At 34.2% G+C, this 27694-nt stretch overlaps 1 protein-coding gene across 1 annotated transcript in view; it reads right to left on the bottom strand.

Annotated features, from left to right (window-relative positions):
- Positions 1-240: 240 nt before the first annotated feature.
- Positions 241-27694, bottom strand: part of muskelin (muskelin 1) — a 411065-nt gene continuing 383611 nt past the window's right edge. Inside the window, exons 20-22 of the mRNA XM_090406668.1 lie at positions 27468-27525; positions 7422-7454; positions 241-362 (exon numbers count right to left, since the gene is read on the bottom strand). Coding sequence (XP_090262794.1) covers positions 241-362; positions 7422-7454; positions 27468-27525 — 213 coding nt within the window. The remainder of the gene's footprint in view (positions 363-7421; positions 7455-27467; positions 27526-27694) is intronic.

Genomic DNA, 27694 nt, shown 5'->3' with positions numbered 1-27694 from the left:
TAACTGCACCAAATATTAGTATTTTTTTTTTTTTTTAACAATTATGGAATTTTACACATTCGTGGTGCGTAGCACAGCATTTGCTTTAAGCATGATACAAAAATGCAGCTGCAGTTTCGATGTCTTATTACTTCTGAGTTAATGGACTGTTATCTCATGATTCTATTTTCGATGACTTTCACAGAGTTTTATGACACTGGATAGCAATGAGATTCTAAGCAGGTTGATTTTGCTTTCAAGTCAGAAAGTAATAAGATCAACCAAATTACCTTTGGGCTGAGTCATATGCTCTGGAAAAAATTCTACAAGCCTATCAAAAAGTTGACTTCTACAACGAAAGTCTTCATCCACATCAAATTCCCCTAAAATTAAATAAAATTAAATTTAACATTCATACTCAATAAATAATATCTGAATTTGCAAATGCATTTAGAATACAATAAACAGGATGCTCTGCATGCAAATATTAAAAACTAAGTTCTACAGCTTCATATGTGAGATTGATATTATATATAAAATACACTCTGCTCTAATGACACAGCAAAGTAGTATTTTAAATTAAAGATGCCAAGAAATTTTATATATTTTTAATCCTTTATCAGAGTTTAAGCAAACAAACTGTAAAAACTCGATGTTACGAAAATTAATAAGATCTCCAGTACATCGATTTTTACTATAGGAACACACCTTAAAAACCTTGTATATAATGTATCTATGTTTTGTATGTTTAAACTTTGTATAAAGGTCAAAATAAGCCCAAAGGGAATTAACTCACTCATTTTTTAAGAGCAGAAGTAGGATGTTTGAAACCAAGGGTAGTGTCTGTAAGTCGGCAGTTCCTTTTGAAACGTATTTGCGAGTCCTGTAGCAGGTGACCTTCAAGGTCAGTATTGAAAAGGGATGGCCTTCATCAGTCGGAAAGTCCCGTAGGCCACGTAGCCGGATTAAGGACATCAAAGGGAAAGAATAAGTTTTATCGGTGAAAGTTCGAGAACTGCCAGTCACGTGCTGTTGTACAGGGTTCTCGTAACAAGACATGTACGGGGACATTTGGGGTCCAAGAAACTTAACCCAAAGTTCAGGGTATTGAGAATATAAGGTTTGGAATTTTGTTGAGAAAGGCTTCCTGTTTTCATCTTGTGTGATCTGTCCACAAGAGGTCAAGAAGGAGAGGTGTCGATTAGTTCCGGAGGGGAGAGATGGAAGTCCGTCCACAAAGGGAGTTTCCAGTCCGAAGCCAAGGATAAACTGGAGGTTACAGTCTAAGGGGAAATCTTGTCATACTGGTTCAAGCTTTGCCGCTCTGTTTGAGTACGTGCATGTCCACCAACCTACGCAGTTCCTCGCTGGTCAGTTCAAGATGCCGGAGGAAACCTATCCAGTATCCCGATGGCTGACGCGATCCCTCAATAGTGCCCTGTGACACCCATCAAGGAAAAGAAGAAAACACGGAAGAGAAAAGAAAAAGAAATAAGGAGGGAAGGCGTATGCAAGACAGTTAGAGACCCACGTGAGCCTGAATGTTAATTATTTTATGTTTGTGATTTAAGAGAATTCCCCCTCAAGGAACTGCTGAACTATTTAATATAGAAAAATAGTGGTTTAAGGTACATTAAACACTCGTAGATTTGTGAAAAAATTATAGAGTTTAACGTAAGCATAGTTAATTTCCCTAAGAAAGATTGGCCTAATTAAGATTTCCTTTGATTAATGTGTTTGCTTATTATCACATCATAGAGCTGTTTTAATCAAAGGGAATGAAACATGCCAATGTGATTATCAGTCAATTAACTAAGTCTTTAAGATGAGAATCTAAGAGTCATAATGAGTGTGTGGTGCATGGTTGATAACTAATTACGATTGTTAATGCGCACCTAGAAATTTCTTGTTCTGTGTGAATGATATTTAGTATTTGTGATATAGAATGCATTATCTGAGATTTTAATTAGAGAAAAAATAAGAGAGTTCACTAAGTAATGTGTGTTAATTTAATTGCTTATTATCACATCACAGAGCTGTTCTAATCAAAGGGAATGAAATACGCCAATGTGATTAATAGTCAATCGACTAAGTCTTCTTTAAGACGAAAATCTGAGAGTCATATAACGTGACTCTATGTGTGGTGCATGGTCGATGACTAATTACAATTGTTAATGCGCACCTAGAAATTTCTTGTTCTGTGTGAATAATATTTAGTATTTGTGATATAGAATGTATTATCTGAGATTTAATTAGAGAAAAAAAATAAGAGAGTTCACTAAGTATTACATTTGAGTAATTATTCATGATTAATGAAGTATGAATGAAGTTTTGAATTCATGTATTGTATGGTAACTATTAGATATCAGTAATTTTCTAATTTCTTGTCTTTTGTCATTTCAAGTCTCATTTTCTTGTCTTTTGCAATGCACTGATTCAAAAATAAATATGATAAAGAGATTTTGTTGTGAAAGATTTAATAACCTACTGGAAGTACTATATTTCTTGTACCATATCGAGGCATGGATGGTGTAATAAATCTAAATAAATACTTCCATTGCTTAAATTAAGGGGATATTAAATCCCGCATAGTTTTAAAACCGAATAAGATACTCAAAGATCGGAATCAGAGAGTTTCTTGCCGATTATAGTACTCTAATAGCATAAAGGTCATAAAATAAGAAGAGTTGGCTGATAAGGCCTTATAGGAAAGATTAAAGTGAGTGGATCTTCTTCTTCAAAGTAGAAGAAGCAGAGGATAGATCCAGCTAGGGAACCATGGTAGTGCCACTTCCCTTACAATCAAGATCATTGCCCTTTATGGCCCTGTTGGTTCACAAGTCCTTATTCACTATATCTGGACCACCCCCACCATATATACACACCAGAAAGTATATGAGGAATCAAATAACTTGATGTTAATAGCATGGTTTTGTTAGGGGGGGGGGTAATGTTTCAGCAATCTGAACATGTATTAAAACTAGGTAACAAATTCACTCGATAAAGGAGATGTATATATGGTGGTGTTCTTGGATTATTGAAAGGTCTTTGACAAACTGCCATGCAATAGGCTAGTAGCAAAATTGAAACAGATGGAATTAGATAAGTAAGCAGATAGTAAGCTGGATAGCTGATTGGCTTCAAACAAGATTCATCAAAGACTGTGTATGGTGGAGTGTTATCCCAAATTGTTCTCGGGTAGAAGGAGTATAGAATATAGAAGGTAGGAATCTGGAATATAAAAAGGGGAACGAAAAAAATTAAGTGACAATATATTACACTGTTACAGCATCACCTGGATATATATATAAGTCAAAGCATCACCAGGATATATAAGAATACAGATCAAACAAGTAACTAACGAGAAATAACAAGCCATATTTTTACAAAACTACACATGAAGCATCTTCACGACTAGGCTACTTATATATAGATGCCAGTAACTTCATATATTTTAAATATATAATTAGTGAAAAGGTGTAAAACTGTATTATTAGAATACTCTGGATTAGGGCAAATTGTTGCAAGTTTTTCTTACTAGGTTATAAATTAAATTAAAAATGTGAATAATAACATGAAATCATTTAGCCTCTATATGTAAGTAGCATGCAGTCAGGAATACATATCCATACTTGAAGTAGAAAAAGCCATCAAAGGCTTAAAATGTGGAAAGGCAGCAGGAGTAGATGATATTCGACCAGAAATGCTGAAGTAAGGTGGTATAAAAGTCTTACAGTGGCTGCACTGCATAGTTCAGAAAGCCTGGACAGAGGGACGAATTCCCGATGATTGGAGTACAGCTCTCATAGTACCCATATATAAAAAGGGAAATAAAACTGAATGTGAGAATTACAGAGGTATTTCCCTACTGAGTGTTCCTGGCAAGATCTATGCAAATATACTTGAGAAACGGTTGAGAAGAATTGTGGAAGAAAAGCTTGGTGAAGAACAAGCTGGATTCAGGCCAAATAGAGGCTGTCAGAATCAGATCTTCACTTTACGACAAATAGTCGAGAAAGCATGGGAATATAACAAAGATCTGTATTTAAGTTTTGTCGATTTGGAAAAGGCATATGACAAGGTGCCAAGAGAGAAGCTATTTAATACGCTGCAGTCATATGGTGTCAATGGAGCATTATATCAAGCAACTTAGTCTTTATTTGAGTTGTAAGTCAGCAGTTAGAATTGAAGGAAGTACAGGAAGTTGGTTTAATGTTAAATCTGGTGTGAGACAAGGATGTACATTATCCCCTCTGTTATTCATTATCTATATGGATCACAATATGAAGGAAAGTGGTATTAAACCTGATATCAAAATTGGAGATGTTAATGTCAGCTCTTTGCTTTATGCGGATGATGTTATACTTCTAAATAAATCCGCTACAAGTCTGCAAAATTCTCTGACTAAATTGAATAGCTGTTGTAATAGATATGGTATGAAGGTCAGCAATAAAAAGACAAAGACAATGAAAATAGGCAGAATCATTGAAAATGTCAACTGTGTGGTGAATGGAGAACCTGTGGAACAAGTAAAACATTTCAGCTACTTAGGCACGATTTTTACTGAAGATGGTAAATTAAATATAGAAATAGACAACAGAATCAGCAAAGCTGGTATGGTGGGAAGTCAATTGAATAAATTCATATGGAATAAGAGAGAAATTAGTTGGAGCACTAAATTAACTGTATACAAGACAGTGTTCAAACCAGTTTTAACTTATGGATCTGAGAGCTGGGTCAGAAGTAAAACACTTGACCAAAGATTAGAGGCGTGAACAGATGGCATCAATGGCAATATCATATTAAAAACGAGGATAGGAAATAACTTGACATTGGCAGCATCCAGGAATGCGTTAGCAGAGCTAATCTCACGTGGTATGGTCACCTAAACAGAATGGGAGAGTAAAGATTAGCAAAACAAGTGTTCTCTGCCAGGTTGGTAGGAAAACGACCCAGAGGAAGACCAAGATATAGGTGGATTGATATGGTACAAAGTGCCTTAGACGATAGAAATATAAGATCTGATAATGTTGGAGTCTTGACAAGTAACAGACTGATTTGGAGGAAAATTGTAGATAGGAAGTTAGTAATGAAGTAATTTTTTCATGTAGTACTGTCATATCCTGTACACCCCCTTGAGGGTACATGGCAGGAATTTGATGATGATGTAAGTAGCCTAGTCACGAAGATACTTCATGTGCAAACTTTGTTTGATTACACTTGGATAAAGAATTAAACAAGAACATACTTTCTTGGCATAACCAAACAAACAACAACAATAAAAAAAAAAAAACTTTCAAAAACTAGTTCTAATCCAGAGTATTCTAATAATAAGGCATTACTCCTTTTTGCTAAATGTATATGGGAAACATATGACTTCAGCATTACTTCAACCTTGATATCTGGTTTGAGTCAGACTCTTGCAATGAGACTCCCAATAAGAGTCAAAACTGGGCTGTGTAACGCTCCTCCCATAACGCATAGTATTATACACAACTGAAAGGATGCGTATTTTGCATTATGGGATACTAAGGCAATTAATGTGAAATTCGGCCTCTATATACAGATAGAGGCAGGATTTCTAGTCAAGAAGATGCTTCATGCACAAACTTTGTTTGCATACACTTGGTGATGAATGTATTGGACAAGGCAGATGCATATACTATACCCAGATTCTGCAAAGGCTTACGATAGATTATCACACCACAAGTTGGTAACTAAACTGAAGCAGATGGGACTATATAATAAATTAGTGAGCTGGATAGACAACTGGTTCTCAGATATATATCAAAAGTTGAGTATTGGATACAGTATACCAGAAGAGGAAATAGTCATTAGTGGTGTGCTACAGGGGTTTTTTGTGTTTGGGAACCATTGTTTAATCTGTATATTAATGATATCGGGATGGGTTTAACTGGTGATATAGAATTGTTTGCAGAAGGTGTCAAACTGGGGTGAGTGATGAGGAATCAAGTAGATGTTGTGACCTTAGAGGAGGACTTGAATAGATTATATGTGGCAAAAGTATGGAACTGCCAGTTCAATATTGCAAAGCATAAGGTCCTGAAATTTGGTAGGCAAAAATGGGATGCAAAGTATACACTAGGTGGGGAAATTTTGGAGAAAGTTGAAGAGACAAGAGACCCTGAAGTAATGGTGAATAAGGATTTACAGTTTAGAGGTCATACAGCACAAGTTGTGAAGTCATCACATCAGATTATGGCAATGATAAGGAGGACCTTAACGTGCAGAAATAAAGGGATTTTGGTTCCATGGTATAAGGCCTTGATCAGGACTCACAGGATTATAGTGCACAGATTTAGTTCCCTGGTTTTCATGGTGATGAGGATTTATTGGAAAAGGTCCAGAGAAGACTGGCTAAGGTCGTAACTGGTCTTTGGGATATGAAGGCAAATCGTGGAAATGCAGTTTGCAAAACTTTGTATAGGAGGAAGAGAGGGGATATAATTGAGACATTTAAGTTGTTAAAGGATTGTTACCAGGTTAATGTAGAAGAAATTTTTCATAGAATGGGAAATTCTGCCATAGGTGGAGCTTATGCTCATCCCTATGCTAGTCCTAAGCCCGGGTAAAAGAGGAAGGTTGAGTGATGGGTTAGCCCATCCTTGTAAAAAATCCATGATCACAGAAACCAAGAGTGAAGCAAGAAATCCCTTGGGGCAGAGTGATACAACTCGTGGTCCCCTGAAAAATAACTATTTACAGGACTTTGGCTCATCTCCAAAGTCCTGTAAATAGTCATTCCATAAGGCTTGGACCCATCTACGATGCAGATGCGGTCAATCACTCACCCTAAAATTAAAATTGGAACATGGAATGTTTGCACAATGCATTACATTGGAAAAACTAGTCAGATAGTCAATGAGATAATAGTCAATGAGTAAATACGGTATTGATATCTTAGGAATTGCATACTGTATTCTGGAGATGATGAAAGACATGCGAAAAGGAGTTGCAGTGATTGTAAGTGAGAAAGCAAGGAAAAGTCTGATGGAACCCAGTAAATAATTGAATAATTAAAGCTAGATTTTTCTCCAGGTTCATGAAATTGACCATTGTACAAGTATATGCACCCAAAAATGATGCCGAAGAAATGGAGTAAGCACAATTCTACGAACAACTTCAAAAAAGTGATTGATAAAGTTCCTAAACATGACTTATAAATTTTGATGGGAGACATGAATGCTAAAGTAGGAAAAAGAAAGACAGAAGATGAAAGTGCTATAGGAAATGAAGTGAGTGGTGAACAAAATGAAAATGGAGACTTTTTTACATCCTTCTGTGAATTAAAAACCTCATCATAGAAGGTAGTATCTTCAAACATAAGGAAATTCACAAAATAACATGGACCTCCCCTGATGGAAAAACAAAAAACCAGATCAATCACGTTGCTATATGTAATACTTTCAAGAGGACATTACAAGATATAAGGGTCAAAAGAGGAGCTGATGTAGCTTCAGACCATTTTCTGCAACTGCATTAGTTAAATTAAAGCTAGCAAGAAATTCAAACCAAGAAACAATAAAAAAATTAAATATAACATTAATATACTGAAGGAAAAGAAAACAAAAGAGAAATTTACCAATGACCTAAAGAATGGATTGTCAATTTTGAAAGAATCAAATGAAAATGATGAGGAAAATACGATTGAAGCCAACTGGGAAAAGTGTAAAGAAGTCTTCAACAAAACGGCAACAGATATTTTAGGAGTGGCAAGTGGGAAGTCACACAAAGAATGGATTACAGGAAATACATTATAACTAACTGAAGAAAGGAAGAAGATAAAAGAGAAAATAAATAACTCCAAGTCAGAAAGATTGTGTGGAGAATATCAGAAGCAATACCAAGAAGTACATAAGTTGGCGAAGTGCTCAGCCAGAAATGACAAGAGAAACTACTATCAGCTGTTGACTGAATATGCTCAGAGAGCGAATGATACCGGTAATCTTGGAGAATTTTATAAAATTATAAGGCAACTTGGAGGAACCTATCAGAAGAATGAATGTGGGATTAAAGATAAAAATGGTCAAATGTTAAATACGATTCTATAAACTCGAATATAGAGTCCAATTTCGAAGAGAATAATAAATGAATTTGATGTAAACATGGGAGAGATCACAGTACAAGAAATCATGGAAGCAATTAAGATCCAAAAGAATAGAAAAGCAAGTGGAAATGATAACATTAGTGCTGAACTGCTCGAAGTTGACTTCAAAATATCAGCAACTACTGTATAAACTATTTAATTTCATATGGGCATCTGAGAAGGTTCCGAGTACCTGGAAAGAATCACAAATAGTCAAAATTCCAAAAAAAAAAAAAAAAAAGGTGAACTTACAGACTGCACCAACTGGAGAGGAACTAGCCTACTGTCAGAAACCATCAAAGATCTTCACTAGAATCATAATAAGAATAAAAAAATAGCATTGAGAAAATTCCAAGAATAGAACAAGCAGGTTTTAGAAATGGAAGTAGTACACCGAATCAAATTTTTATTCTTAGAAACATAACTGAACAGAGTGTTGAACTAAATTCAACTATGTATCTCAATTTTATTGATTTTGCCAAAGCATTCTACAGCATAGACAGAGAATGTCTATGAAAATCCTGAAAATTTATGGATTCCCTGATAAAATAATAAATATCATAAAAGATTTGTATGATGGAAGTAAAGGACAAATTCTATTAAATGGAACAACTTCTAAAAGTTTTGACATCAAAACTGGTGTTAAGCAAGGATGTGTCATGTCTGGAACACTTTTCATCATTGTCATATATTAGATAATGCAGCATAACGTGAAAAACCTGATAACTGGAATAAGATGGAACATTGACACCACATTAGAAGATTTGGACTATGATGATGACACTGTACTACTATCAATCTAGATTTGAAGACATGAAAATTAAGACAACAAAGTTAAAGGAAACTGCTAAACTAACAGGCTCACAGATCAATGAGAAGAAAACCAAAATATTAAAAATCAACATTAAAAAGAATGACCCAATCCTTACTAAATGGAAATCAAGTAGAAGTGACAAACACCTTTAATTACCTCGGAGCAACTCTCAACATGGAAGATGGTACCAATGAGGACATTGCAATAAAAAATAAAAAAAATCTAGCTCCATGGAGGAAAGAAAATCCCTTTCTGAGAGATCAGGTTTCTTACCATCGTGTTATGAATTATTTATTTATTTATTTTTTTTTTTTAGAAAATAAAATTGATGCCTTCCAAACAAAATATCTTCGCAGAATTCTCAAAATTTACTGGCCAAAGAAAATCTCAAATATTGAAATATACAACAAAACAAAAACCAAACCCATTACAATAGATTTAAAAAAGGAGATGGATAGGCCATGTATTGAGAATGCCAACACACAAGAACAAAATTGACATGGGCGCCTGATGGTAAAAGGAAGAGAGGAAGACCCAAAATGACATGGCACCAGATGGTAATTGAAGAATGAAACAAAATAGGATGGTCAAGCTGGGAGAGAGCAAGAGAAGCAGCACTGGACCAAAGAGGATGGTGCACTAAACTCGTGGCTTCACGCACCTAATAGGTGTAAAGAGTAATAAGTCAAGTCAGTCAACGGGAAAGGGGACATTTCTGGAAGTTATAAAGAGGGTGTGAGCAGGTTCTCTGCATGGAGAGTGGCCAGTGCGTGCAGCACAATGCATTGCCTGACATTATGGTGATGCAGATACATTGAATGAATTTAAAGCACGGTTTGATGTGCTTTGTGTGTGTGTAACAGTGCATACCTCCCATGATGTCTGACTCCACCGAGGTCTGATGTTAATAATAATTTTGGGTGCAGATAATGCTATGTATTATGCGAAGGATCACTACCCAGACCAGTAAAAATGAATAATTGATGACATCACGAACTTGGATAAATGATTAAACAAGAATATCATTCTTGTTTAATATTAAGGATTAAACAAAAATATAATTTTTTCGCATCTGTTTTATAACCAAGTGAAAATATATATATATATATATATATTTTTTTTTTTTTTAAATAATTCATCTTCCTTTATTACAACACAAATGTTCTGTAAGAATTATGTTTATTTATCAAATAAAGCAAGACTATAAATATATATTAAGTAAAACAACTGACCAGAACAAAGTTTTGGAAGAATTTGTCACCTGATTCAGTTGCATATTACAGTATACATGAAATGATATTTTTCCATGTGTTTCATCCACATGGAAAAAGCAAACTTACACCAGGACCTAAAATGGACTAAATTTGCAGCATTAAGACATTGAAGGAGGCAAAGTAGCCAGGTTCCTCTCCATTTCATTATGTGTAAATTTCATTGAGATTGTCCCCCTCCCCACACACACCACTATCAAGACTTATGGTATGGATGTTCCCTGCCAAGGTTGAGACAATCAGGCTCATTTCTACATTTTGTGGGGCCCTGTGCGAAATGGAAAAGCGGGGTCCATGAAAGTTAGTAACTTTTATGGAAATTTTAAATGGAAGAATATCTTGTTAATTAATTAATTAAATCAAATATGAAAAATATTTATGCACATAAATAAACAAATATGCTCTTTAGCATCAATTTAAGTACGCCAGAATAATGATTTATTTAATAATATAAATAATAATGTAAAAATATGAAAAAAATATCCATTTTTACTGTAAAGAATGAAATATATGTATAACAACTTATAAGATTTAAAAGAAATCTTAATATATTAAATTTTATTTAACCTAATGCGCTTATCAATAAAATCATTGATAATGCTATCAAAATTCAAATTTTTTGCAATTTCATGCTCTATAGATATTATTGCCAGGGACGACAAACTTTCTTGAGACATAGAAGATCGCAAATAGGTTTTTATTAATTTTAATTTGGAAAATGACCTTTCTGCTGATGTGACCGTAACTGGACTGGTCAAAAATAATTTAAATGTCGTAGTAATATTTGGATAAATATCCGACAAATTATTTGCAATTATGAATTTTAAAATATTAACGGGTGCATCTTCTGGAACAATATTTCTAAAAATAATCAATTCATTGTAAAATTCCGATTCATCAATATCTATTTAATTTTTGATACAGCTGTTTGCAGCAAAATATTAATTCATTTTCTGTCATTTTTCTTATTAATTTCATAACATAAAGAAATCCGATTGATTTTTTCTGAATTTCATACAATTCAAATCTTTTTTTTGATAGATTGTAGAGCAGTACAGTAAAACTCCGAAGTTACGCGGTAGAGGGGACCAACAAAAAATCACGAAAGTTGAATTTGCATAACTCGGGGTATAATTTTGCATGTAATTTATATATATAAACATACAATTGGGAACAAAGGTTTACAAAAACACCTATATTTTTTAAGAAATATAATCATAATTGTAGTTTTTCGTACATAAAAAAAAAGAAAGTTATTTCGATGTCGATGGTTTCATAAAATCTAATAGATTCGTCTGACGGCATAATGTCTTTTTCTTGTCATCACGCAAAATTTCTTCATAGCAAGCTAATGATTTTTTTATACCTTGCAGCTACAATTCGTTCCTCGTTAGAATCAATGTCCTCCAAAATCTATAAACCTTTCTTTTATGATTGTTCTTACTGTGGATTCCTGTAGATCAAACTTCTTTGCTAGCTCACAAATTTTCATTCCGCCTCCAAAATCCTTAATAATGTTGAGTTTTGTTTCCAAAGTCAATGTTTTTCTTTTCTTGTTAGCTGTAGACGAATCGGACTTGCTTCTTTTGGATGACATTATTATTTTTTATGTGATAAAATTTTTATCAAGAACATTAAACATTAAACAATCGCAAGGTTTGTAGACTATAAAAATCATGTATGAATGGAGACTATGCAAAACACGTCAGTGCTTGTTCACAGCATGTGTGACACTGGCGAATGCAGCCGGCGCCTGAAAGATCCGACTGGTGGTGAGGCGTGAAGTGGAACAGGAATATGTACATATAAGAAACCGCATAACTCCGGATTTGTGTAAGTCAGGGTATGACTGTATCTAAAATTACAAAAAAGAAATTTATCCTAAAATTATCTTTGTTATCACCTATGTGTGATTCATCAGGCGTTTCATAATCAAAAAATACTTTTCTTCAACGTACTTGACTTTCTTTAAATTTAATTTCTATTTCTAATAGATTTGATAGTTCTTTAGCAATCTCAAAATAGCTATCAAATCCTGATATTCTCTGCTCTTCAAAGTACTGTATTAACTCTTTAATATGCTTAGTTGCTACGTCTATGGGAATTTTTGCATTTTGTAATACTTTACTTACTAAATTAACTTTTGACAAAAGCTCATACCAAATTACAAGGCTTAACATAAATTCAAATGAATGTATTTGTTCAAATATTGAAACTACTTCTACTTTGATAGTATTATCTGACGCAGTTTTAAATAATTCTTTTAGTGCATTTAAAAATTCTGGAATTTGAAAATGTACAGCTCTAACTGATTCTGTTCCACATTCCCATCTTGTATCACATAACGGTTTGGCAGTTAATTGTTCAACAAATTTCTTTAATATGTCCCAACGTGAAGTTGAGGCAGCAAATAATGTATATATTTTTTGTATAACATTAAAAAAATGTATTGTTATAACTGATGATTTTGCGACATCCCCTAAAATCAAATTTAAATTATGACAAGCATAAGGTGTATAAATTGCCTTTTCGTTTTCATTTAAATTGTAAGCACGGACTCCCTTATATACTCCTTTCATATTCGCACCGTTATCATACCCTTGCCCTCTACAATCTGACAATTTAAGATTTAATTTATTCAAAAGTGATTTTATATTTTCATATATACCTTTACCAGTGTCATTAGTTGTTAAAAACGTCAAAAAGTGTTCACGAATTTCAATATCTCATCATCATCAAATTCCTGCCATGTACCCTCAAGGGGTGTACAGGATATGATAGTACTACATGAAAAAAATTACATCATTACTAACTTCCTATCTACAATTTTCCTCCAAATCAGTCTGTTACTTGATAAGACTCCAACATTATCAGATCTTACATTTCTATCGTCTAAGGCACTTTGTACCGTATCAATCCACCTATATCTTGGTCTTCCTCTGGGTCGTTTTCCTGCCAACCTGGCAGTGAACACTTGTTTTGCTAATCTTTCCTCGCCCATTCTGTTTAGGTGACCATACCACGTGAGATTAGCTCTGCTAACGCATTCCTGGATGCTGCCAATGTCAAGTTATTTCCTATCCTCGTTTTTAATATGATATTGATATTGATGCCACCGGTTCATGCCTCTAATCTTTCTCAGGACTCTCATATCTGCGGTCTCTAGTCTTTGGTCAAGTGTTTTACTTCTGACCCAGCTCTCAGATCCATAAGTTATAACTGGTTTGAACACTGTCTTGTATACAGCTAATTTAGTGCTCCAACTAATTTCTCTCTTATTCCATATGAATTTATTCAATTGACTTCCCACCATACCAGCTTTGCTGATTCTGTTGTCTATTTCTATATTTAATTTACCATCTTCAGTAAAAATCGTGCCTAAGTAGCTCAAATGTTTTACTTGTTCCACTGGTTCTCCATTCACAACACAGTTGACATTTTCAACGATTCTGCCTATTTTCATTGTCTCTGTCTTTTTATTGCTGACCTTCATTCCATATCTAATACAACAATTATTCAATTTACTCAGAGAATCTTGCAGACTTGTAGCGAATTTATTTAGAAGTATAACATCGTCCGCATTAAGCAAAGAGGTAATAACATTAACATCTCCAATTTTGATATAATGTTTAATACCACTTTCCTTCATAATGCGATCCATATAGATAATAAATAACAGAAGGGATAATGTACATCCTTGTCTCACACCGGATTTAACATTAAACCATCTTCCTGTACTCCCTTCAATTCTAACTGCTGACTTACAACTCATATAAAGACTAAGTATTGCTTGATATAATGCCCCATTGACACCATATAACTGCAGCGTATTGAATAGCTTCTCTCTTGGTACCTTGTCATATGCCTTTTCCAAATCGACAAAACTTAAATACAGATCTTTGTTATATTCCCATGTTTTCTCAACTATTTGTTGTAAAGTGAAGATCTGATCCTGACAGCCCCTATTTGGACTGAATCCAGCTAGTTCTTCACCAAGCTTTTCTTCCACAATTCTTCTCAACTGTTTCTCAAGTATACTTGCATAGATCTTGCAAGGAACACTCATTAGAGAAATACCTCTGTATTTCTCACATTCAGTTTTATTTTCCTTTTTTATATATGGGTAGTAAGAGAGCTCTACTCCAATCATTGGGAATTCGTCCCTCTGTCCAGGCTTTCTGAACTATGCAGTGCAGCCACTGTAAGACTCTTATACCACCATTCTTCAGCATTTCTGGTCGAATATCATCTACTCCTGCTGCCTTTCCACATTTCAAGCCTTTGATGGCTTTTTCTACTTCAAGTATGGATATGTATTCCTGACTGCATGCCTGGTCAGTGTTTTTTACTACTTTGCTGTCATCACTGCTTGTTTCATTTAGCAGTTTTTCAAAGAAATTACTCCATACCTCAAGGATATCTTTTTCTCCCATTTTCATGTCACCTTTATGATCTCTAACTCCTTTTACAGCACTCTTTCCTCCATTCCTAAGCTTCTTCAACAACCTCCAGAACATTTTGCCACCTTCGTGATATTTATTTTCTATATTCTTGCCAAAGTCCTCCCATGAATTTTGTTTAGCTAGTTTTACAGTGTTTAGCATTCTTGCATTTGTCCCTATATTCTCTAAGGGCACAAGCTGACTTATTTGACAGTAACTTTTGATATGCTTTCTTCTTTTCCTTCACTGCCTCTTTAACTTCCTGTGTCCACCAGGGGGTTCTGATTTTTTTTATCCTTGCATACAACCTCACAACATGCCTCTCTGGCAGAATCAATCAATGTTTTCTTCAGAGTTTGCCACTGAATCTATAAGGTTTGGTTCCTGTTCTCAAACTCTTTCATTTTTTTCTTGAATAATCTTTGTGTATTTTAGTCTACAGTTCACATCTGAGAGCTGCTCAACTTTTATTCGCTTTAAAACTTTCTTACATGTTATTCTTTTCAATATGAAATTCAATTTTATCCTGCTCAAGACTAAATAGTGATCACTTCCAATTTCAAATCCTCTGTACACTCTGGTGTCCTGCACCAGGGAGAAAACATCACTACAACACAATAACATAGTCAATGGGACTTTTCTTATTCCTAGCCTCTTCTCTCCATGTGAATTTGTGCACATTTTTTTATGTTGGAACATGGTGTTAGTAATAACCAGTCCATGTCCTGAGCAGAAATCCAACAGATATTTGCCATTATTATTAGCTTTGCTCTTTTCTCCAAATTTTCCCAAAATATTTTTGTATGTCTCGCAACCTACTCTGCTATTTAGATCCCCAACAAGGACCAACTTTTCCTTTTTCATTGTGTCAGTTGCTTTTTCTAAAGCCTCAAAAAATTCCTCCAGTTCTACCTTGGTAGAACCTTCTGTGGGACCATAGGCACAAATAAGTCTCATTGTCCAGTATCCCATTCTCATATTTGCCCACATTACTCTACTTGAGACTAACTGCCATTCAAGAAGATTAGCCTCGTATTTTGTGTTGAATACTATGGCTACTCCTTCTTTTCCTTGATTGTCATTGCCTGAATATAACATTTTGTATTTATTGCTCAGAAAGATCTCACCCGTTTTTGTCTTTTTTGTTTCAGTCACCCCTATTATGTCGATCTGGTACTTATCTAATTCTTCAGCTAGCTCCATTTCTTTGCCATTCAGGCTTCTTATGTTGATAGTACTGATCTTTAACTCTGGTGATGTTGAGTTGGGGGTTTGTTTTCATATTTGTTCCAGTAGCTGACTTTTCGCTGTTCGTCCTGGCAAAAACAACGGGAGCCTTGTTTAACCGGGCGACGCCCCAGCGCCAGCATGAAATTTTGTCATGTTGTACCATCATTTTTTATTTTGGTTTAACCAATAAGAATACAATTTGGTTGGCTAAATCCCAAATTGTCAGCCCATTCTCGTTCGTTCAGTATCCAAGTTAATACCCAACAGGGTGCACGAGAAGGTGAGGATTGGACATTAGGTCAGCAGCCCTGGTCGGTTCTATGCATTCCTTTAAAGGCTATGTGGAGGTCTCCTCTCAGTTATATAGCTTTGACCCTTAAGCACCCCTTTTTCAATATTTCAATATCTGCTTCAAATATATGTAAAAATCTAAAAATTACTGAAATTTGCTCCTGATGACTAACATCAGGAGTACAATCGAGAATTATTGAATAGTACTTTGCCTGTTGTATCATATTTACAATATTTTGATGAATTTTGGTTCCCATATCAACAATGAATTCATTTTGCACAATGGGTGATAGATACGAATTTTGTTTCTTACCTATATACATCACATTAAATATCTTTTAAAAGTGGATCAAATTCTGCAATTAATTATATGATTCCAAAAAAATTACCATTATGGGCTGTGTACAAAGTATCAAAATTACCTCTAAAAGCTAAATTATGTTCGAATAAATAAAGAAATGCCATTCTGCTTAAAATTTTATCACATTTTGATTTACCTGATGAATTGTATTGTGATTTTTTAAATTACATTCGATTTGTGTCCATGAGTACATGCATTTCACGTACACTGGATTTTGTTCGTGCGACTTTAATCTTTCACTTACATGTTGCCAGTCAGAAAAGTCATTATTAGATAAATAATTATCATCAGAAGAAAATAATTTGCAACAAAAACAAAAAATAGATTTGGAAGAGTTTGAATATGCAAGCCATCTTTTGTTTTGCTTCTCTCCATTTGTAATTGTCCTAACATAGTGAGCTGTGGAAAAACACCTCTTGTTGTCATCTTTTGGAAAATCATTTTCAGTCAGAGGAGATGGTGGACCACGTTGTACAATTTGCGTTAGTGTTGCGTTGTTCAAAATTTTGGGCTATGTTGCTGGATCATCAATAGTAAATAGTTCACCTTCCTCTGGTGTCTCAGTTTTAGGATCTTCAATACTCATTGTTTGACCAAACGCATCGTGTTCTCCCCTTCCTTTGAGTATTTCAGAACTATCATTATTAATTAATGTTGAAGCCGAAGAACTGTTTGTAGTTATTTCAGAACTCCCGTTATCAACTGATATATCTGAACAAATATATGAGTTCAACTTCATAAATTTAAACAGTGAATTTCTTTGCTGTTCCTCAGCCGCTTCTTTTTCTTGTTTTCGCTTTAGTTTTTCATACCCACTTGGGTATTTTCTTCCATAATAATCTCTCTCACAACTAGTCATACTCTAGAATTAAATACAATAGATTTAATTATAAAATAAGTAAATAAATTAAAACAAAATTACTTACCTGATAAATAAAATATATCTCAAATAGATAATATTAGAAAATAAATAAATCTAATATAGAATGAAAAATGCTATTGAAGAAAAATTCTGATGTCGGATAACCTAAAACCAGTTTAAAAAATATATTTTTTAAGATGTTTTGCAAGTAATGTCACATAAAAAAATTGCCATAACAGTATGTATATATACTTACTTGTTCATAAAATCAAACTAAAATCAAAACTCCTTAAAATGATTAAAAACACCTGTTTTAAAATGCACTTTTCCCTATTTAACACCATGTTGTATGATATTGTTATAAATCTTAGAGTAGTTTCAAATACTACCGCTCTAGCGCTATGATCTTATTCGCTTAACAACAACAATAGTTGGTCGTAAAATTATATACATATATTTTTCTATATAATAACATTTTTTTATATAATAATTACAATATTAATTTATATAATAATTAAAAAAATTGATTTTCTTTTTTCAATTTTTTGCATTTTGCGGAGCCCTGTGCCACCGCACGGTTCACACACCCATGAATACGGCCTTGGAGACAATCATCTTCCACTGCATGTCACTGCTCTTTATTTAAGTCGTAAAAGCATAACAATGATAAGCAAATCAAATAAATATAGTGTTGCTATGGTTAAAAAAAAAATCCCTTACCAATTTTTGTGAAAGGTGTATATTTGTTTTTACTTATTTCCTCACACTCCAAGTGGTTCAACTCTTAAATTCATAACAAAAAGAAAACACCTGAACTCAATCTAGTCTGCACACAGATCCATATCCGAGGATATCTCATAAGTAACGTAGACTCTTAAATTCCGATTTAACTCCCATTAAGAGATTGAGTCTTCAAACATCTTATAGCCAAAATAAAAATCTTTAATTTACAAAACCCACAAATATATATAACACCAAATCTTAAATTACTTAACTATGTAAGCACCAACGTATTCTAAAATCACATGAAAAATACTTAAATGTGCATAACTTTCTTTCAGTCTTCATAAGCTAACAGTTATTCTACATGGATAAACCTTTTTTGCATTTCAATTTACTTTCAACAGAAATTTTTATTCCTTTGTGAATTCACATAAGAGAAAGACAGGATTGATTAACACAAAAGCTGCTCTTTATATGACAGAAACATAAGTCAAAAGTCTTCATCTGTAACTCCCTTCCCATATGGAACTAGCAGAAAGCTCCATTAAATAAACTACTTTTTAGCGGTTTACTTAATCATTACCTTATCAACAGTTTTTTCATCACTTCAGAACAACTTTACCTTCTATATGAAAGCTTCTGAAAAAATAACTAAAACCACATCAATAATTTCAATAACTAGTAAGATTGAGAATCCTAAATAAAACAAACATTAATGAGCCAATTTATGTAAAAATGGAGAGAAATAAAGTTCCTTTTGGCTTTAACTGAAATAAATCCTACATGGATTTATTTCAGTTAAAGCCAAAAGGAATATTATTATTATTCTTAATAATAAGAGGGACTCAGGGACTCATCGAGAGAGGTCACATACTAACCACACCAGCTATCATACCTGTTTTTGAATTCATTTCCACTACTTCCACACACAACATCTAATGGTAATCCATTTCAATCACACAATCCAATGCAATGAAACCATCTCTTCCTTTCCCCAAACTCCATAAAAAAAAATTCCATCTACTGATATCCTGTATGTTTCCTTCAAAAGTTTTCCTTCATAAGTCTCAATCATATCATCCCCCTCTTTCTCCTATCTGGTAGTGTCTGCAGTCCATGAATTCTTAATCTGTCTTCATAATTAGTATTCCACAAACCTGATATCATTTTTATCACGCTCCTTTGCGCGCTCTCCACTGTATCAGAATCACCACGGAAACCAGGACCCGTGCACAATAGTTCATGCAAGATCTTATCAGGGTCTTGTAAGTAGGCAAAAATGACTTTCTTATCTTTACATGTCAAGGTTCATTACAGCATTGCAATTATCCTCTGAGCTGTATTTGCAATAAATTGTTATATGCCTCTTAAACCTCAACTTACTATCCCTAGCCCGATCAGTTTCTTCTAGCATAATCCCATCAATATAATATGACACTGGATATCTCATCACATCAAAGTGCATGATTTTACTGTCTGACCACAGATATGAGACCCCCTCGACACCTCTCCACATGGTAGAAAGCAGTGAATCCATTCTGATAATAGGGTAATCAATGAGTGTTTATTATTATACATCAGAAAATTAGCTTTTCTTTGATGACAACTAATTTTTAAAGTGGTAACTATTTTGCTTATACAACAGTTGGAAAATTTTACATATAGCATACATAATTTCACATGTTAGTGACAAATTTGTACATCACCTTATTCCTTTCTCCACTTCCACATGAATTGACTCTTCTTGGTACTGTGCCAGCCAAGGTTCTTGTGTGTGTGGTCGGACAATACTTGACTAACACTGAACTGACAGCCATTTTCACATGCCTACAATTCCAGCTTACTCAAATCACTCTGCAAGTCCTGCATATCAGCCAATTTCTGATTACTCTGTCTATCTTTTTGAATCATCAACAAATAGCTGTATGTCATCTGTTAAATCCTTCTCAATGTCATTAATGTAAAGAGACTGAATAACAATACACCAAGCACTGATCCTTGGGGAACATGACTAGTTATCTTAAATCTTGCAGACTACCATCCCCCATATACCACTTTTTGATATTTGTCAGTCAGCCATTCTCTTATCTACAACAATATTTTATAATCCAATCACATATTCTCCAATTTATACAACAGTCTTCCATGCTGTGTTTTGTCAAATGGCCTTAGCAAAATACAAAAAAATATCATGGTCTATCCATTACACTTGTCTATCTATCTCAGTGGTAACATTAATCTTCACCACCACTGAGATATTGATAGGTAAGATAATTGGGTATATGAGTCTTTGTAACATCCTTTCATAACAGGTGAGTTTCTTTATCCATTGGAGAGGTAGCAATGAGCACAATATTAGACACACCAGGTTGATAGCTTTTTGCAAAATAGGCACTCATTACTTGAACAATCTCTTTTGCATCTATCACCTGCATATCTGCATTGAGTACACTTATTCTTTCATATTCATTCGTTTTACTTGCTTTTTACTTTTAACAAAAGAAATGGCATAAGAATATAATTCTTTTGGGTTGTGTTTAGCTTGTAGAACTAGTTTCTTTTCATATTCAGATTTAGCTTTCTGTACAATAATTGTGACTTTTCTGGCCAAATGCTTATCATTTTCATGAATGACATCATCATCATTCTTTGTACTTAGTAGAAGGGAAATTTCCATTTCACTTCTATCCTATTTATTCTTCCAACTCTAAGGACACATTCTGATATTTCATCATTTAAGTATTTTTTAAGCACTTCCTATGCAGTGTCAATATCCTTCCCACCCTACAACCGATACCATGGTGCAGAATCCTACATGCTCCTCAGTTGCTCATAATTTCATGCTTTATAGTTCAACATGTAATATTTTCTGAACTTAAGAAATTCTTAAACTTAAAGAGATTCTCAAATGAGTAAGACAAGATCACTGTCAACCAACCATAGGAAGAATGGTTACATCTTTAAATGACCCTCCCCCACCAACACTATAATCAGATCTAACACTCTTTTCATCTGGAATTCCTACTGCTTCATGCTGCTAAAGAAAGTTGTTTTGCAACAGTTCAATAAATTCGGTTTCATTCTTCTCATGACATTTCACCGCTATCTAATCAATGTTGAGATAATTAAAGTGCCCCATTATGACTACTATTTTCTCACCCATCATCTTTATTAGACACTTCAGCGGTGCTTATGTCTTCTAAGTAGTCCACACTAAGGCAACTCATGAATGCCAGGGAGTTTATTCCTATAAGCTCTCTGGTCAACTTACTGTAAAAAACTTTCAGTTTCTACATTCGGCTTTGAAATAATGCTGGATCTAATATCCACTTGGCTTATATAATTTTGCATTGCCAAACTAAAGCCTTTTGGCTCTTTATTTTAGTAATTATCTGTATGCATCGACTGAGAGTTTGCTTACAAAAAATACATTTCGATAATTGTTGCCATTATCCGATTTGAAATCATAATGTGGCTCCTGAATTTAAGGTTCCTGTCCACCATCATTCCCAGATCTCTCGTCTCCTCTACTGTAACATTTTCCCACCAAGTGTATACTTTGTATCCAATCATTGCTTATCAAATTTCAAAACTTTACACCTTGCAACATTGAATTGACAGTTCCACTTACCTGCCCATTCCATGCAATCAATTCAAGTCCTCCTGTAAGGCCATAACATCTGCTCGACTTTGCATTGCTTTCCCCAATTTTGTATCATCTGCAAACAGCTGCATATCACCAGTTAAACCCATCCCAATATCATTAATATACGAATTGAACAACAATGGCCCCAAAACTGACTCAGAGGAACACTACTAGTGACCTCCTACCTTCAGAATACTGCACCCCCTCATATACAACTTTCTAATACCTATCTGACAGCCAGTCACCGATCCACCTCAGAAGTGTGTTATCCAATCCGATTCGTTTCAATTTCTTCATGTGTCAGTCAGTCTATCAAAAGCTTTTGCAAAATCTAAGTATACCACCATATATGCATCTCCCTTGTCCAAGACGTATATCACCTTGTACATAAGTTAGTAAAACAATCTCCCTTTAACAAACCCATGTTGATAATCACAGAGAATACTGCTATTATCAACCCATTTCTGCATCCTAGTTCTCACCAATCACTCTCTGATACCTTCATCACAACCCAAAATATACAAGATCAGCCTAATCAGCCTAATCAAAATATACAAGATCAGCCTATCACCTTACTGACATCAAGTTTATTTATTTCCTGGTATGCTTGCTCACAATAAGCACATCCTCTCCTATGTCCTCTACACTTGAGTTTCTCATGATTTCACCCTGATGAAGATGCAACACCCTTATAAATTGATTGCCGAGTACCTCAACAATATCTTCTGCAGCAGTTGCCATTCTATCATTTTCATCCATTAATATCGTCCTACCATATTCATTCTTCCTTCTACTTGCTACATACCTAAAAAAAAAAAACTCCATAGGGTTTTTTTTTTTTTTTTTTGCCTGATTTGCTAATTTCTACTTATACTGTACTTTTGTTGTCCTTACCATGTCACTCTCCTGGCTTGCTCAGGGAGTGTATTCAGGGTGAGCTATGGAAATTTTAACAAAGGGCTCGCATCGGCGAGCAAAAAACAAGCCGTATTTCACACAAAAATTTTTATTAATACAGCTTGTGTACAAATGCCAATCAAAAAGTATGAGGGAACAATCAACTTGAAAAGGCTATCATTTTTAAACAAATATTTCATGATCTAAACATGAAATATTAGTACACAATCATCTGTGTTAATTTATCTTACATAAGAAAAACATTATTTAACTATAAAAATATAATAAGAATAAAATCTTTTATAATCGCACATATGAAATAGTCCGCATTTTTTATAAACAAAATAAATTTCTTTTATTTGCAATAGAAGTTTTTATGACAAACAATCTATAAAGAATAAATATATATTATCTAAACACAATAATATTGAAGTACATTATATTTCTCTCTTGTTTTTATACTTCAAGTGATAATCAACAGAACCAATCAAGGGGAATTATTTTATAGTCCTATTTATTTATATGCGATTACCAAAAGTGAATTCTTATTTGTAAAATGGTGGTAACAGTAACTATAATAGGTTATTTAATAAAATCACCTTGTTAGGTAACCGTATGAGTTTGTCGCTTAATATACATGGGCTGTTCAATAAGTAATAAGATTAATTTTACTGTGGCGAAACCACTCATCACAATATTAATTTCTGTGGAATAAAGAAATGTTGCTGTATGTATTAACAAAAGAGGTGACAGATGGCGTATACGGGCTGATGTACCAGAGTGTCACGTGACTAAACGCAAGTGCTCATCGGCGTGCCTACAAGGTGCGGCCAGTCTTCGAAATGGAAGCGTCCTTGGAACAGCGTTATGCGATTAAATTTTGTGTGCATTTGCAAAAATCGGCATCGGACACTTTTAATCTGATATGTGAAGCTTTCCATGATGAAGCAATGTTGAGGGCAAGTGTTTTTTGCTGACAAAAAACTTTTAAGGAAGGAAGGAAAAATGTGGAAGATCTTGAACGTGAGGGAAGACCTTCAACATCCATCACAGAGACAAGGATCAACACAACAGCGATCATCATCAAGCACGTCAAAAGGAAGCGTCCATTGCTGAAGAATGGCTTCTTATTGCACCACAATAATGCAAAGCCACATGTTGCTGGTTGTGTAGTGGACGTTTTGCAGAAGAACAACACAGATATCCTACCACACCCTCCATACAGTCCTGATCTCGCACCGTGCGATTTCTGGCTGTTTCCTCAGCTCAAGAAACCACTAAGAGGCTGCCATTTCGAAAGCAACAAAGCATGTGTAAAAGCTGCAGAGGCGGTTTTGAAAGAACTCTCAAAAAAACGGACGACTCTCACATGTGTTTAAGAAGTGGACGCATCGTTGGGACAAATGCATCGCGTCTCACAGTAGTTACTTCAAAAAAGACCATGTAAATGATGACGATTAAAGGTAATCTGTTTTCTGTATATATATAGTCTTATTACTTATTGAACAGCCTACGTATTTCAAAAAATTATTTTTATTTATTTATTTTTTTTTGAAAAAGCTCTGGCGAGCCCCTTATAGCTCACCACTCAGTGTATTCCTGTACTGCCTCCAAAGTGTCTTGTTCTTCCAGATTTCATGCTTAATTCTCTAATTCATCCATTTAACACTTACTTTATTCACCAGCCTGGTACTTCTACATGTATCCTTTACTCACAGATATCCACATATGGCTAGACACAACCCAGTTGATCACTTTCACCAACTGGATGAACGTGCAAAACCCCACTCACAATTACATTCTCTGATGAAATGATCAGATCCAAAACTCTCGATCCTCTCATGGCTTCCCTTATATGCTACCTGAGATAGTTGTCTCTCAAGAAATTCATTTTCCTTATTCATAAATGTAACCTCTTCATTCCAATCTATACTGCCATAATTAAAATAACACTAATCCAAGTTGTTTATACACTTTTTCATCACCACCCCCCACATTCCCTGTCCTATAGAAACATCCAACTAAATATCTCTATCCTGTCAACCTCCACCATCATACTGTCTCATAACCATTGCCACTATTTCCGCCTTTCATGTCTACCGTATGTAGACATAATTCCTTTGCTATTATCAACAGCATTCCCTCACTCCCTTATTTCTTTTTTATTCTCATGAAAAACATTGTACCATTCCATTTCTATTCCTGTTAGCATATCATCTTAATTCAACCATATTTCACTTATTCCAATGATTTTGGGGCGAATAAACTCAATATCAGAAACCATTTCATATCCTTTATTTCTGATACTCCTGGCATTTGTAAATAAACACAGCAGTTTACTTTTAGGTGAACTGCTGTCCATATTCAGTAATAATTATAGGTAAATTGCCGAATGATAGCATCTTCATTCTACAATTAATAAGACATAGGTTTGAATTCTATTGTGGAATGGATGATTATCAGTCTTTAGATATAGGTGTCAACATCTTGTGTGAGACCACCACCTAGTTTATTAAAAGTCACAGGGTGGCTTGAGAGAAAATTTCAAGTTTGATCTCTAGAGCAGAGTTCCCAGATTAGCTAACCCTAAGCTGACCTATGGCACTAATGTGATGTTTTTAACTTGTTGCAGATAATTCACATCAAATATGATGATGGTCATGCTTTTACCATCTAATCTGTGTGTTCAAATCTTTAACCTTTTGCTGCACTGTTGCATGTAATGAAGACAAATGGTATTAGCCTTGTTTGAAATTCATGTTTTGGCAGATTTCAGATGAGACTGAAGATGGATCTAAAATGTCTGTCTTCTAGACACTTGGAGTTTGGAATGTTTCCCTGACTGCAAAAATAGTCAGAAGCCAAAGGATAGGGTTTGTTCTTAGGAGAAAAATGTTGCTGGTTTGGTATGTGGTTATTAATGGTGTGAAGATGCAAAATAACCGAAATAAAGATATTATTTCAGTTTTTAAATTAATCCAGCCAATCGTTGTTACATACCAAATCACTGTGTACAAATTGTTTAGCAATTTTTCTGCTTGAGCCTTCAAGATTGGACTGTCTATTGAGAATCTAAGTAATGCTTCATCAGCCTTTGTCGGGCTTGCATTTTCTAATTTTTTTTCTCTCTCTCAGTTATATTGTTTTCCAGTGTCACAAGGTTGAGACTGCTGAAGAAGATTAGGAAAACTTTTTAAGCACTTTGAAAATATGTTCTAACTCATGAATAATTTTGACTTTTTGCGAACAGAGAGACACTTTCTTTCATTAGACATGTTTCTGATGGAAAGGTTCATTTTTAACTGATTTTACATTCATGGAGGTTTGGGTAAAGTAAGGGAGGAAGGCCAGAGGCTAGACACTAGTGAGGTAGGGAGAGAGGGGTTAGTTCCCATGGACAAGATTCTGATGAAGGTGATCATAAAAGCTCAGTTACTCCTTTCATTTTTGTCTATACCAAGAACTACAAAAGCAATTAAGAATGTTTGCATAGTTACCAAAATTTGTATGTTATATCTGTGTAGTACACTTGTCATAAAAGTTAGCAATTTCATGAGAATGTGTAAATTAAAATTATAGCCTTTTGCTCATTACAGTCGTGATCTCATTATTTCTGTGCTCATTACAGTCGTGATCTCATTATTTCTGTGCTCATTACAACAAAGTTTGACTCTGTGTGTATGAGTGATATATACATACACACACACACATATATAATGCATAACTTATTTTAATGGCATTAACACCACCAAATGAACTATTTTATAAAAATTATGTTTATTAACTGGCTTATATTCACTGGATTTCAAACCAGCATGTTAAAGTTTACATGTGACAACGAGTAAGTGAAACAATTCAAATTGTTTCTTTTTTGGCAAATTAATGCAACCATACTTGTTCAGTTTAGGAGAATTCTTCATAGCTATGACTGACTCTAAAATAATTTTTCTGATCTGTAATAACTTCTAAATAACACACTAGTTTTCTTCCATCTAATCTTGTGTGAAAGGGTGTCCAAAGCATAGTCTGCCAGTCCTGACTTGCCATAATAATGGTGGCGAATGTATTTTTTATGTTCTCTAAGACAGATGGTAACAGATCTTCCTGTCTGCCCATAGTAGGCCAAGTCACAGTCACAAGGAACTTCATACACAGGATATGCTAGAAGATGGAGTTTATCCATAAAAATTCACATAGTACAAAACAGATGGTGGAAACAAATCCAATTATATATGCAACACAAAAATACTTCACTGTCAATGACTACTGGTATAAAGAAAAGTGGTTTAACCACTCAACCGGCCAAGACGTATATATACGTCCAGGTCAGTTACCATGGATGCGAAGTGCATATTAAAATTGTAATACCACTGATATTACATTGAAATATATGATGGATATGAAGTGTAGAGGAGTGATGTATTTTATCCATATTGACGGTGACGTGGTTAAAACTTACATAACAGCAATTATGTGATTTCAGACATACTTCTGGAAGTACTATTAGCTCAGTTCTATTTAAAAACTCATTTACTAATCCTGCTGGAATTTTATTATTATTACTACTACTACATGCTCATGAGCAATCCGCAAAATACTGACAGCTCTCACTATATCAACTATAAAGACCACTGGAATAATCTCGTAATTTGAATTTCCTTAAGTACAGTATAGATTCTATTAGATAGTAAGTTGAAATTTTTGATATAACAGGAGTTACTGTATCTTATAATAAAAGCAAAACCAACAAAGTAAATTATATAAATACTACATTAAAAAATATAAAGGAAGCAAAATACCAGAGATATAAAGATAATCATGGAGAAATGTTTTGTACATCTTACTTTCCTCATATTCCTCTTGTTCAGCTTGCTTAAATAATTTAGAAGCCAATAACTGGAACTAAAATGAAATTAATTTAAAAAAAATGCATATATCTTTCCTGTTATATATAATAAAGTATAAAATTGATTTTATATTCTTTTCATAAGTGGTTTTACAAGACATTAAATAGTTCCATTAAATTTCATAGTTCCATTTGAGACCACTACAATTTTATTACATCACAGAT

Source organism: Typopeltis vanoorti, chromosome 16, assembly GCF_054136105.1.
Source record: "Typopeltis vanoorti isolate ZY-2024b chromosome 16, IOZ_Tvanoo_1.0, whole genome shotgun sequence".
In the NCBI taxonomy this organism is placed as follows: Eukaryota; Metazoa; Arthropoda; class Arachnida; order Uropygi; family Thelyphonidae; genus Typopeltis; species Typopeltis vanoorti.
This window is presented reverse-complemented; position numbering and strand designations above follow the sequence as displayed.